Source organism: Lactuca serriola, chromosome 9 (genome assembly GCF_051521515.1).
Source record: "Lactuca serriola cultivar US96UC23 chromosome 9, Lser_US96UC23_V15, whole genome shotgun sequence".
NCBI classification, from domain to species: Eukaryota; Viridiplantae; Streptophyta; class Magnoliopsida; order Asterales; family Asteraceae; genus Lactuca; species Lactuca serriola.
The window spans coordinates 51,909,148-51,923,058 of record NC_136416.1 but is presented as its reverse complement, the minus strand read 5'-3'; the positions used below and the strand labels follow the sequence as shown (position 1 = coordinate 51,923,058).

The 13,911-nt window shown below is 32.0% G+C and overlaps 1 protein-coding gene across 1 annotated transcript; it reads left to right on the top strand.

Annotated features, from left to right (window-relative positions):
• Nucleotides 1–4,818: 4,818 nt before the first annotated feature.
• LOC145076860 (glycosyltransferase family protein (DUF23)) lies at nucleotides 4,819–6,978 on the top strand. The gene has a single exon (XM_079022665.1). It carries the CDS (start codon nucleotides 4,873–4,875, stop codon nucleotides 6,769–6,771), a length of 1,899 nt encoding a protein of 632 aa, XP_078878791.1. The 5' UTR covers nucleotides 4,819–4,872; the 3' UTR covers nucleotides 6,772–6,978.
• The last annotated feature ends 6,933 nt before the right edge of the window (nucleotides 6,979–13,911 follow it).

Genomic DNA, 13,911 nt, shown 5'->3' with positions numbered 1-13,911 from the left:
GAATATTATTTATTGAATATAGATGAATAGAATTAATCCTTTATTTTTTAATTATGATTCATTCCTTAGGTTGATTTTCACTTTGGTCTTAATTTTCTATTCAAAGTTGGAATGGAATTGTATTATAATATAAATGATTTTTTTTATAAAATTTCTAATACTATTGGTTTTTTACGAATATTATAAATTCAATTTTATTTTTAAAAAGTAAGAAGAAAACGGAATTTAGTTTTAAAGTTTCATGATACTTTATCTTTAATTTAAACAGTAAAATGCAATTCAAATATACAGAAACTATGTTTCTGTATAATTTACTTAAAATATGGCCTAATGTTTTTATAGTTTATTTAATATGTCTAATTATACATGATAAATATTATATTAAATGACTGCAATCTTTTAAACCAACTAAATATAATAATAATAAAATACAATAATAAACTATTTTGTTGTTTAACTTTTGTTATTTCACAATACAAAAAACATAACTGTATCTGTAAATCAAAAGAAAAAGCTGGATTTTGGTTTGTAAGAGAAGGCAGGTTTTCCATTTTCTAAAAAGGAGAGATATGCATATATAAAACAAAAGAAAGAAAGCACAAGAAGAAGAAGAAGAAAAAGGAGGTCCAAGTAGTAATAAGTCGGCAAACCATATAATAATGGTCGACATATATAAAAATTCGGTCATATACTCAAATTTGAGCTCATGAGATAATATATTAAATAAGATTTATTATTAAATTAAGTTAAAAGTTTTGGATACATGGTTATTACAAGCAATAAGATAGAACTTAATAAGTTGTTCGTTCACTTTTTTAATATATAAATATTTAAACGTCATTTCGTTTATACCGTTTGTTTGTAAAAGAGATATATCTTTATCATATATTTTTGTAGGTTTGTGTTAGTTCAATAATTTTTTCAATAACCTGCCCCATCAATTTTAAGTATATAAGATTCTTAAGACTTATTTTATTTTAGACTGTTTAATCTTAAATAACTATTATTGTGTTTATTATTCAAATTAAACTTTGTAAAATATTTAAAGAAGTTTATTCAAACCCAAAACGTTAAATGAAACTTGGGCATATGTATCATTTTTTTAACCTAATTGTATACCCTCTAATGGCTCAATGGTTTCTTAAGACTATCTCCAACAAATTTCCATATTTAGATAAGTAAAAAATGAGATAAATAATATTTCATTTTCAATTTTATTCTATTTTTACCTGATTTTTATTCTAAAAATTATATTTTTAGTATATTTTATTCTTCCAACTTATATAGATTATCAAATATATCATTTCTATTCATTTTGTTTTAACAAATATATAATCTATATTTTTTTCATTACAATAATACTAAATAAATAAAATTATATTTATAACACTTAATTATAAGCTTTTGTAAAATACGTTATCATGTTATAAAATTTCAATGTGTATTTAAATTTTTGTATGAATTAGAAAAACAAAAAACAAACTTTATATTTATAATTAATCAATATAATTTAATATATAACAAAATACTATAAATATTAATTATATTTAAATTATAATTAGTAGATAAAAATAAACTAGAAATGTATAGATATACGAAAAGATAGACTAAAACCGACAATTTAAAATTCATCCCCATTTTGAGATAAATGAATAGTATAACACTATTTTTTGTGTTATATTATCCATATCTCCTAAAATTTAGGAATAAATGAGGTAGGGTTAGAGAGGAATTGGAGAAAAATGAAAGAAATAATGAAAAACGGGAGCGGGTTGATGATGCTCTAAGGATGCTAATTCGGTTTTCAGTACATCGGGACCAACACCATCGGTTCACGAGTAAAATTTGGGAGCGAATCAGAATTTGAAGGGACGGTACCTAAACCCCAGTAACTCAATTCCATAACTATCGTTTAAAACACAAAATCCATACTTATCCTACCATTTACTGTTGACGACTGTTCTTGCTTTCCAAACCCCAAAAATTCGATCATCTCTCACAAATCAACAAAAATTTGTACGAAGGGTTAAATGTGCATGTGGTTGTGGAAAATTGTTTTTATTTTTCTAGAAAATGTTTGCAGAAAATAGAGTTGAGTTTTTAATAAAAATTTTTGAAAACGCGTTTGGTTGAAACCGGTGGAGTTTTCATTTTATGTTTTAGAAATTTAGAAAAGTTTGGAAACACGTAAAAATCATTTTTCTAATTTACATATAATTTGGAAAACATAAAATTTTCATTTTCGTGGAAAATTTTTGAAAAATAAATCAACTAAACGTGTTTACAAAGTTTTCATTTTCATTTGGAAATTTTCATAATAAATTGAAAAAATTTTCACATCCAAACGCATTCTAAATTGAAAATTGATATACTCAAGTAAATGTCCTAATAATGACCATTATTCAAGTAATTATAGTTGTAATGTTATATTGTTTTGATTATGTCTATCATTCGTGTAGTTTTAGTTGTAATGTTGTATTGTTTATGTTAGAAATTAGTATAAGCTACTTGCGTTTATGCATAGGATGATGACTGAAACTGTACGTATTATTTAATTCTAAATATAATGTTATATTGTTTATTTTTAGAATGATGATGATATATTTGTTGGGAATATTTAAAATGAAAATAATGTGGAGCAAATGAATAAAAGAAAATGACAACCTAACGAATAGAAGGAGATGGTCGATTGTTGGAAGTACTTCGATGTGGTCTACTTAAAAAACAAAGATATTTTAAAGAGAAGAATGGAAAATGTAAGTTTTGCTCCACGGTTCCTAAAGTTGCAACGCAAAAGAATAGTACTTTTAGCTTAAAAAACATTACCTAATTGCGATAAAATTTCGAAAGATGCTATGAAACAACAAAATACATTACAATTTAAGAAAGTCACTAGTGGGGATGGAAGTGTAAATACATGTGAGCATGATGAAAAAAAGATTATTTTTTTTTATTAAATTTGTTTGGTGTAAGTGAATTACCATTTAAATTTGTCAAAAAAAAGAAGCTTTTATCAAGTATACTAGTGCACTAAATAGAAATGTTAGTTTGCCACCGCCACATAAAAGTAGTAACGATGTTGTAAATTCCTACATAGATCAAAGAAATAAATTGATCGATCAATTATTCAAGTAGTCCAACAAATACAGTTCATTTAACTACGAGCGTTTAAATTAGCGCGTATCAAAGGATAAAATATACGGTAGTAACCACATATTGTATGGATTGCTATTGGGTTATGCACAAAAGAATTATTAATCTTAGACCCATTGATAATCATAAAGGAAGGATCTAGTGTATGTTTTATTTTAATGCATACATGCTTCGAGGGGTTAAGAATATTATGCATACGATGATTGACAATTGATCTTCAAATGATAATGTAATCGCATTTCTTATCTAAAAATTGTCAAATATGTATGATGACACATAACATTTTCAAATAAGATGCATGACTTGTAGTTTGAGTCTTATTGTCAAAGTGTGGTTAAAAGAGAACAATTATCATGTAGAATGTGTAAAAAGGGCAAAAAGATATGTAAGACGGTCACCACAAAGACTTACAAAATTTTAAAAATACATGAAAGAATATAGAGCAAAATCGAAAAAAAAAAAAGTATACGTTAATTATTTACTATGTGGAATTCGACTTACTGGTTAAGTGGTTATTGAAAATCGTCGTTGACTTAAGATAAGTTTATATCAAGTATGAAGTAAATTTTTGACTTTTATGTTTATTTTCTTGATTTTTTTAAAGTTTGAGTTATATGTATTTGTTTTATGTTTTTTTGGTGTTAAATATTTTGTTTGGATGTGATCTAAATAGGCCCCCAACATGCAAATTTGGGTGTTTGCAAAGATGTTGTCGATTTTTTTTAAAAAAAATTAACACTAAAATGGAGCTTGGTTCGAAAATTTTAAAACCATGGCACATCGTTCTTTAGAGAAATTAAACATCTATGGGATTAAGCAACAAAATCGGAATTTTGTTTGATGGGTGTTTATACTTGATAGTTATTAAGTTGTTTTGTAATAGAAGTACTTGGTGTTTTTTTGAGAATTTCGTTTCTGAGCTTTGTAATAATTTGAAATTGTTGCTACTACACATATAACTGCCATTATTGTTTCATATTTTTGTTTTCAACATTCTTAATGGCATGTTTGTTAAGCAAACGTTTTGACAGATTCTAGGTTTTAGTTTTTAACAAAAAAAAAATATCAATTTAAACAAAAAAGTTTGTTTGGAAGTATTAATATTTAACTTTTAGTTTAAACAATAAACTTTAAATCTAAAAGCTACTTCACGTAGTGATTAAAAAAAATTATTGATATTTTTTAATCAATTTCGAGAATTCTCCTTAAAAATAAGTTTATATATTTATCTTTTTTAAACAATTTTTTTATATAATTTTACACATTTCAAAAATTTTTAGTTATTTTTATCAAAATATTATACCAAATAAAAGATACAAATCAATATTACCAGCTATCAGGCCACCAATTATAAGTTAGTTTTATCAAAGATTCTCTCTTAATGTTTAAGACAATTATTAAGTTGTGCGATTGTAGATTTTGCTAATTTAAGTTAGTTTGTACTTCATGCATTATAAGTTGTACATCGACAAATCGGTACTAAAACATGATTATTACCGAATACTCAAACCGAACCGATACTGTATGTCTCTAACCTTTCGGTATTCGGTTTTGTTGTTTTTGATCATATTCGGTTCGGTTCGGTTCGGTTCGATTTCAGTTCCAAAATAATCCCTAAATAAAACTACATCAGTCGCTCTTCTTCCTCATCAATTTTCCATATATAAGGCGCTTATTCATCTGATAAATTTTTGCTCTGTCTGCTCTGTCCCGGTGAAAATGGCCCTAAATATACGTACAGTCTTTCTGTACGTATTGGCTTCCATCGTCTTCCTCGCTTCCGTCTATCATATCCTCATACCAACCGCCTCCATCTCCTCCGATCGCCGCCATTCCCCATCTTTCAACCCCCAACTCTACATTCCAAACCCTCGCCTCAGACCTTACGTCGACAATAACCTAATCATTCACGAGCATGACGCGGTTACCCCCGCCGCCACCAACGATACTCGAACAGCTCCAGAAGAAAGCACAAACTCGGTTGGATTCATTGCGGATGATACGATTCAGTTTAAACCACAAATTCCTCAGAGTCGGAACATCTCGATTGAAATTGAAGGTACTGTTCTATCTAACACCACCATCGTTACCAATGTTGATTCTGTTTTGGAAGAAACTGGGAGCAAGAATAATTCGCTTCGTGTGTATCTGAACTCTGAGTCATCGATTATGAATGTTTCGATTTTGTTTCCTTCCTGGGAGGTGCTCGTGATTGTATCGTCGGAATTCGGAGATGATACAGATTATACATCCTATTTTTGTTTATTTGACACAAATGAGATATCTCCGGCTAGATTTTCGGGAACGTTGACGTCTCCGGATCGGAAAACTTTCACTTGCCAGCTCCCGATGCGAATCCGTCGAAGACTACCGTTCCGTCACCCAAGGCTGATAAAAACTTCAGATCAGGCTAAAATGACGTCCAATCCTTTGCAATCGCCGTCATCGGAGCTCCTCCGATGGAACTTCATCGTCTACAACATCATCGAAACGGAGAACGACATCGTTTTATTCGCGAAAGGCATCAACAATCGCCAAGGAATCAACAGAAGCCCAACGGAATTCAAATGCCTTTTCGGTGATAATACTGTAAACGGCGTTACAACTCCCGTTACTAGTTCAATGCAAGAAGTCTTCAGATGTCAACGCCCTGGTTTAACGGCGTTTAGTCAGAATCCAGTCATTGCCTCTCTCGTAATCCTACAAACTAACCAGGTCGTCCCATCTATAGCATTCTACGCACCAGTGCGCAAGATAGCAATACCCAGCCCCAAAAAGTCGCTATTGTGCGCATGTACCATGGTCTACAATGTAGCCAAGTTCTTAAAAGAATGGGTGATGTACCATTCCAAAATCGGGGTTGACAAATTCATTTTATATGACAACGGTAGTGATGATGATTTGGGCAAAATCGTAAATTTGTTAAAATCAAAAGGGTACAATATCGAGACTCGTTTTTGGCTATGGCCAAAAACTCAAGAAGCAGGATTTTCACACGCAGTATTGCTTGAGAAAAACTCGTGTCATTGGATGATGTACATTGATGTAGACGAATTCATCTACTCTCCTTTATGGGCTTCATCACCACCTTCAAAATTACTGTTACCCTCACTGCTACCATCACATCCATACGGACAGATCATGATCCGTTGTTTAGAATTCGGTCCCTCGAATCTAAAGAAACACCCGTCAATGGGTGTAACACAAGGTTACACTTGTCGAAAAGAAATGGAAAATAGACACAAATCAATTGTGTTGCTTGATGCGATTGATGAATCTTTATTAAACGCGATTCATCATTTTAAGCTAAAAGAAAGGTACAAGAGTACGAAAGTACATCTTGACACTGTTGTTGTGAACCATTATAAATTTCAGGCGTGGCCTGAGTTTAAGGCAAAGTTTAGAAGAAGGGTGTCTGCATATGTGGTGGATTGGACGCGATCGGTGAATTTACAGTCGAATGATCGGACGCCTGGACTTGGGTACCGTGCAGTTGAGCCGGAAGGATGGGCGGAGAGGTTTTGTGAAGTGTATGATCATAGGTTAAAAGATTTGACAAGAAGATGGTTTGGAAGACGAGATAATAGAATGATATTTCGTATGGAATGGCAAAAATGAAATAAAAGTGTAGAAAATATGAATAGGAGTTGTGACATAGTATAACAATATTATAACAAGCTAAGTAAATGGTAAAGGTTGTTGACTATTGTTGACTTTTTCACAATTTTGTTTGACTGTATGGGCTTCTTGCTGTAAAAAGTTATTTTAGTGATATTGAGAGATAAACGCACATATAATCATTTAATTATTGGTTATTTACATAAATGATTGTCGTGTAAGAAATAGAAGATAGTGTCGTGTAAGAAACATAAGATATTGTAGTATCATTATTTTGCACCAACGACCATCCATGTGTATTTTTCTTTCTTGATCAAGATGTAAATGATTTTTATTGTCATTATTTTTCGTCTCACAGTAAATTTTAAAACGACTTTTTGATGAATATGCCGAGTTAGTAACATTTTGGAAGTGTGGATGATTTTACAATCAATTTGCATCATTTATACAACCAAATAAAGAATGTTAATTTAAATATAGTTTTAACTGTAATAAATTCTCTAAATTTTTACATACTAGAGTTCCACATGTTTTTTAATTGCGTTTAAATTCTTTAGAATTTTACCTATTAGTAGGGGTGTTTATTTTGATGGATTGGTTTTATCCGATCCAATCAAGTGAATCCAAATTGATTTCGGTATTCAAAACATGGATCCAAATAGTTCAAACTAAATTTAAATCCAATCCGATCCAATCCAATTACAATTCGGTTGGTTCGGTTTTTATAACTTGGTTTTCAAAAACCGAAACATTTTAAAACGAAAAATAATTATAATATTACAAAACTTTACATAAGAAGCAAAAAACAAATTACTTAATTGTAATTTGAAATTTATAAACAACTAATAAGAAGGTATATTATAGTTAAATATTTTATAGATAGAGAACTTTTGAGTGAAAATGCATATTAACGTTTTTTTTATCGGGTGAAACGTCCCTATTTGAAAAAATAAATTACAAAATTAATAAATAACTATAAATATATATAATAAATTGATAAATAATAAATGTTTATTCGTTTTTTTTTTTGGACTATTCGGTTCTTATTTTATAAACCAAAACCAATCTGAAATCCAAAATAATAATTCGGTTTTGTTGAAAACCAATCCAAAAATCCGAATATCCGAACCAAATAGTCAAATCCAAATTGTCCAATTGAATAATTCGGTTTTTATCTTAATAGTGAACAGTCCTACCTATTAGAATCAACATATTTTTGTAACTAATATTACAATTTAAATTAAGTTAATTTTACGGGCAACATATATTCGGAAATTTTTATAACTTTATAGTTTAAGAATTTTACCTATTAGAACTCAAACATGTATCATCAGTAAACTTTATATAGATTTGGGATGCTAATGTAATGTATAAAGATGTTTTTAGAGAAATTCTTATGTACTTTGTTAAGACTTACATGAAAGGAGTGCTTGAAAATATCTAAATATGGTTGTTAATTGAAAGTTTACATGTGAAAAATGAATATTTAAGAAAATATGTGAAACATGAAATCTTCACAAAATGATAAGTATCTTATTTTGAGACTATGTAAATCTATCCTAAATGCATAATAATTGTAACATAAAAGTTTCGATTAGCAGATGAAACAATAAGAAAGGCAACTCAAAAAGAAACAAGTTATTTGGAGCTAAAAATAACGAAGTTATGCCATTTTGAAAAGGGTTATTGCTATAAAAGCCCTTAATTTTAAAGAAAATAGTTGGTTATCTCCCAAGTCCAAATTTATATTCATTAATGTCTAACATTTAGGTAAATTTTGCCACTTAGGGCTTTTTATCAGGTTAAGACCAGGTAGTCGGTCTCCTACTCACTTGGTCACCTTCTTAAAAAAAACTTGGTGGCTGCTCGCCACCACCAACGTCAGGTGTCATCACCACCACCACCTTCAGGCTTGTCTCCGGCAACATCCCCACACATCTTTGATGGTGTCTTCAACATCCTCTACGAATTCACCATTACAGTCACCCAAAAACTGTAGCTTTATTTTCTTGTGTAGCCCTAGTTGCCTGCATTCACGACCTCCAATGGTCATCATCTCCAACACCATCTCTTCCTTCACCACCATCCCCTTTGGCGAAACCCTAGCATCCTCCATCAGATGAACCCCTATCCGGCTCCAAAAGACAAAACCATAGACGCCTCCATCGGAAGAACTCTAACTCGTTGTTGGGCGTGTCAAACCCAACAAATAAAGGGTACAAATGACTCCTTAAACACTACTACTATGCACTAATAATGTAGTACAAGGTAAGTAGGGTCGATCCACAGAGACACGGGATAAGTGTTTATACCTTTTTGCGTAAGGTACAAAAATGGTCACAGAATGGGGGGAATTTATAAGCAATGATTTAAACTATAGAATAAAGCAATAAGTAATTGATTGATTTAATGAAGTAGATTCAAGATTTGTAAGGACTCCAACTCCATGCAAGACAAATTAGCAATGTGATTCCAAGGATGAAATGATATTTGTTCAATTCTATCTAAATTGGTACATGGAAATGCTAACAAGATCTAGCACCTCCCATTCACCACATTCGATTGAAACAAAATCAAATTCATTAGATAGAAAATTGAAAGAAAACATCAAGTCATATGATTGAAATCACAACTAGAAGTCAAGACATAAAGTTGGAGAATCTAGGGTTCTAGCCACTCATGACTAGAACAAGATCACAAATCTAGAAAATGAAATTAAAGTTCTTACAAAATGAAATCAAATGTTCCCAAGTGTTAATCAACTTCAAAATCCTTAAGAAATTCTCCTTCTCCACTCCAAAAGTCAACCCCCCTAAGTAAAAAGTCGGTTCCCCCCTTTAAGAATGGTGAAAAACTGCTTTAAAACCCACGTTTATGTTTACACGGCCCGCATAAACGCAAGGCTTGCATTTACACGGCCGTGTAAATCTCTGTAAAGCCAAAATCTTCATTTCTTTGATATCTTGCTCCTCGGTGCTCCGCAAGTCCTGAAATTTTGTCCGCAACTTTTATTTACCTCCTCCAACAATATCCTACCTTCAAAAGTCCCTGAAATATCACAAAAGTATTTGAATGAAATTGCCTCATGAAAAATCCCGAAAAACATGCAAAATGCATGAGTTTAAGCCTATATGCAATGTACTTTTATGAAATAAAGCTACAAAATGGGTACATGAAATGCACCTAACAAAACTCCCCAAGCTTAAACCTTTCTTGTCCTCAAGAAAGAACAAGAAAATTTAAACCGGAGAAAATAAAATAAAAGAAAAGAAAAGAAAATCAAAGTTAAACTTTTTTTTGAAACTTGATGCAAGAAATCAAAACAAACATGAAAAAAATATATCCAACCCAATTAACCCTGTTTTGTACCATAGTTGAGAATATACCTGTCGTGCCTTGAGTCAACTTGGCTTTAGTCTCAAAATATTATATAACAATAGAAATAAGACCTTAGCCACTCCCTAATACAACTCAACAGAATCAAAGATCACCACACTTGTTCCCTCTCAATATTAGCAAGTCAATTAATAGAACAAATTATGGTCTTACTCTCTTGAAATTGTATGTGACAAAACATGCTCAATCATCTTTGTTTCACAAATTATAACAATGATCGACCCCAGCTATTTGTTGATCAACAACAATCTTTTTTTGAAAAATCTTTTCTAAAAATTCTCTAATATTTACCCAAATTGGTTACAAGATTCAAACCACTTACTCCAGTCAAAGTAATTAACATTCAGTCCCAATGTCATAAGTTCAAATCCAAGTCCAAGGGAATCTTTTGGCAGCCAAATATTTTTCATAAACATAATATTCAATTAAACTATAAACACAACTATATACAAACTTCCTAATTACATTTTTTTTACAAATAAAGCTCATGGCTTTCTTTGAAATCCGTGTAACGGGCTTCCAACCAACACATCCAGATCAAATGACCTTAGTGTGCTAGATTTAAAAGGATCCATCGGGTTTACTTGCCCGAACCTCAAAGGCCACAGATTAGCTTTATTTTGTTATTAAGTTCATGACTTTTTATGGAACCCGTGTAGCGAATTTTCAACTCAATCAGTCCTAAACAATTTAGCTTTAGGTGATTAGGTGTAAAACACCCCTCGGAGTTTACTTGTTCAAGTCCCAAAGGTCACAGATTAACTTAATAATAATTTTTTTTAATTTATTATTATTATTATTATTTATTTTTTCATATAAATAAGATAACATATAACACTCTTATTAATTTATTTGCTAGGCCTATTTCTTTATATTTCCGTCCTTGACTTTTCTATTGTGGGACATCTCACGGTCTATTACCGTGAGGGACTTCTAGACATTTTTCGGGGGACTAAAGGTCAACATGCAAAGACCCGTAGGTATAGTTAGAAGCTATGTCCCCAAGCACGGTATATAAAAGGGAATGAGTAGAAGTGACTTTTTAGAGCGTCGGAAGGCTCGGAACATTTAGATTTTGTATTCTTTTTATGAAATTTTGAATTTGGCATTTTAAGTTCAATTGAGCATTACTACTCATAAGACCGGTCATATGTCCCAAAGAATTAACTCATACCTGTTGTTATGCTCCAATGTTGACAATCTTCTCACTTTCTGTTTTGCACAAGTAGCTTCGGGAGGTGTGTTCGTGTGTGATTAACTTGCTTTTAGATTGTTTAATAAAAAGAGCAAGCTAATTTCAAGGCACATGACTCATTTACCAGCTCAACTGTTTTGAAAAGATTCGGTTGCTTGGGATTGGATCGTTTTTTTTAATTATGCAATGAATGCAATGCAAAATTATAAATGCAAAGAAAATAATAAAAATTAGAATAGAAAGAAAATCTTTTTGGTTTTTGAAAATTTTCCATGTAGAAAAAGAAAATGAAATGAACATTAATGCAATATGTACAAAACTACATGCAATATGTACAAAACTACATGCAACGGGATTTATGCATGGATGGATGCCCCTCCCCAAGCTTAAAATATAGCATCGTCCTCGATGCTTAGAGAGAGGCATGGCTGGCCTATTGAGAGTCGGATGGTGGAGGATGGTAGATGGGTTGAGAATGGGTCCAAAACAGTCACAGATGCATACCAATTGAATTTTTAAGCAAAATATGAACGACTAAAGATATGGAAAAAATTTACCAAATCGTTCTTGGAGCCTTGCAATTATGGTGAGAACCTCCTCTTCATCCTCCCCAAGCTATCCGTGAAGTATTTTTGGCACCGGAGATTCATTTTATAGGCATAAAAAATAAGTTTAAAACCATTTGGGACATTAAAAAAAATTGAAATTTACCAAAGACTAAAAAGTTTTAAAAGAAAGGAAACAAATAACCCCAGGTTGCCTCCCGGTTAGCTGCCCTTGTTTTAAGTCGTTGGCTCGACTTGGCCCCTGAATGTGCTTTGTTCTAAGTAGGTGGGCCTTTACAACACATTAACCCTCTCGCCACTTCCTTCAATTGAAAACTTATCTTCTACCTGACATTTTTTTAAAGCACCTGCTCACAAAATGCTTGGCATAAACAATTAGTAACACCGTGTCCCCGGCAACGGCGCCAATTTGTTGGGCGTGTCAAACCCAAAAAATAAAGGGTACAAATGACTCCTTAAACACTACTATGCACTAATAATGTAGTACAAGGTAAGTAGGGTCGATCCACAGAGACACGAGACAAGTGTTTATACCTTTTTGCGTAAGGTACAAAAATGGTCACAGAATGGGGGGAAATTATAAGCAATGATTTAAACTATAGAATAAAGCAATAAGTAATTGATTGATTTAATGAAGTAGATTCAAGATTTGTAAGGACTCCAACTCCATGCAAGACAATTTAGCAATGTGATGTCAAGGATGAAATGATATTTGTTCAATTCTATCTAAATTGGTACATGGAAATGCTAACAAGATCTAGCACCTCCCATTCACCACCTTGATTACCAAAATAAGCTCTTTGATTAATCCTAACCTTACCAATCTAATCTAAACAAGCTCTTAGAATTAGGTTGAAAGATTGCATTAAACTTTATGTGAATGTTCCCAACAACACTCAATACTCCTCATAAGCTCGGGAGCATAAGAATGTGTGAATAAGATTGACACTAAATTCATTCAATAGAAATCAGTTTAGTGTTTGTTACCTAGTCCAATTTACAAAACAATTACGGATTTTGCAATTAGATAACTTGAATGCTCTAACCCTAATTCAAATGGCCAATAAGAATCACAATTAGAATCAAACATTCGATTGAAACAAAATCAAATTCATTAGATAGAAAATTGAAAGAAAACATCAAGTCATATGATTGAAATCACAACTAGAATCAAGACATAAAGTTGGAGAATCTAGGGTTCTAGCCACTCATGACTAGAACAAGATCACAAATCTAGAAAATGAAATTAAAGTTCTTACAAAATGAAATAAAATGTTCCCAAGTGTTAATCAACTTCAAAATCCTCAAGAAATTCGCCTTCTCCACTCCAAAAGTCAACCCCCCTAAGTAAAAAGTCGGTTCCCCCCCCCCCCCCTTTAAGAATGGTGAAAAACTGCTTTAAAACCCACGTTTACGTTTACACGGCCCACGTAAATTAACATTATCATTTACACGGCCCGCGTAAACACAAAAATATAATGCACAGAAATCTATGTTTACACGCCCCGTGTAAACGCAAGGCTTGCATTTACACGGCCGTGTAAATCTCTGTAAAACCAAAATCTTCATTTCTTTGATATCTTGCTCCTCGGTGCTCCGCAAGTCCTGAAATTTTGTCCGCAACTTTTATTTACCTCCTCCAACAATATCCTACCTCCAAAAGTCCCTGAAATATCAAAAAAGTATTTGAATGAAATTGCCTCATGAAAAATCCCGAAAAGCCTATATGCAATGTACTTTTATGAAATAAAGCTACAAAATGGGTACATGAAATGCACCTAACACTCGTGTTCATCTTTGTGTGCATGAACAAGGCAGGGAGAAGACGATGGTACCTGAAATGTCGATTATTTAAGGTTTTTGGAGGTTGGTGAGCAGTGTTAGTAATGGAGGTTAATGGTGGTGTTAAGGTGTTTGTATGGTGGCTTATGGTATTGGATTATTGATTTCAGGCATGTATATAATCAATAAACAGCAGTTGGA

What these genes read in the sequence shown, in the direction of transcription:
- LOC145076860 (XM_079022665.1), top strand. Translation starts at nt 4,873, where the DNA reads ATGGCCCTAAATATACGTACAGTCTTTCTGTACGTATTGGCTTCCATC.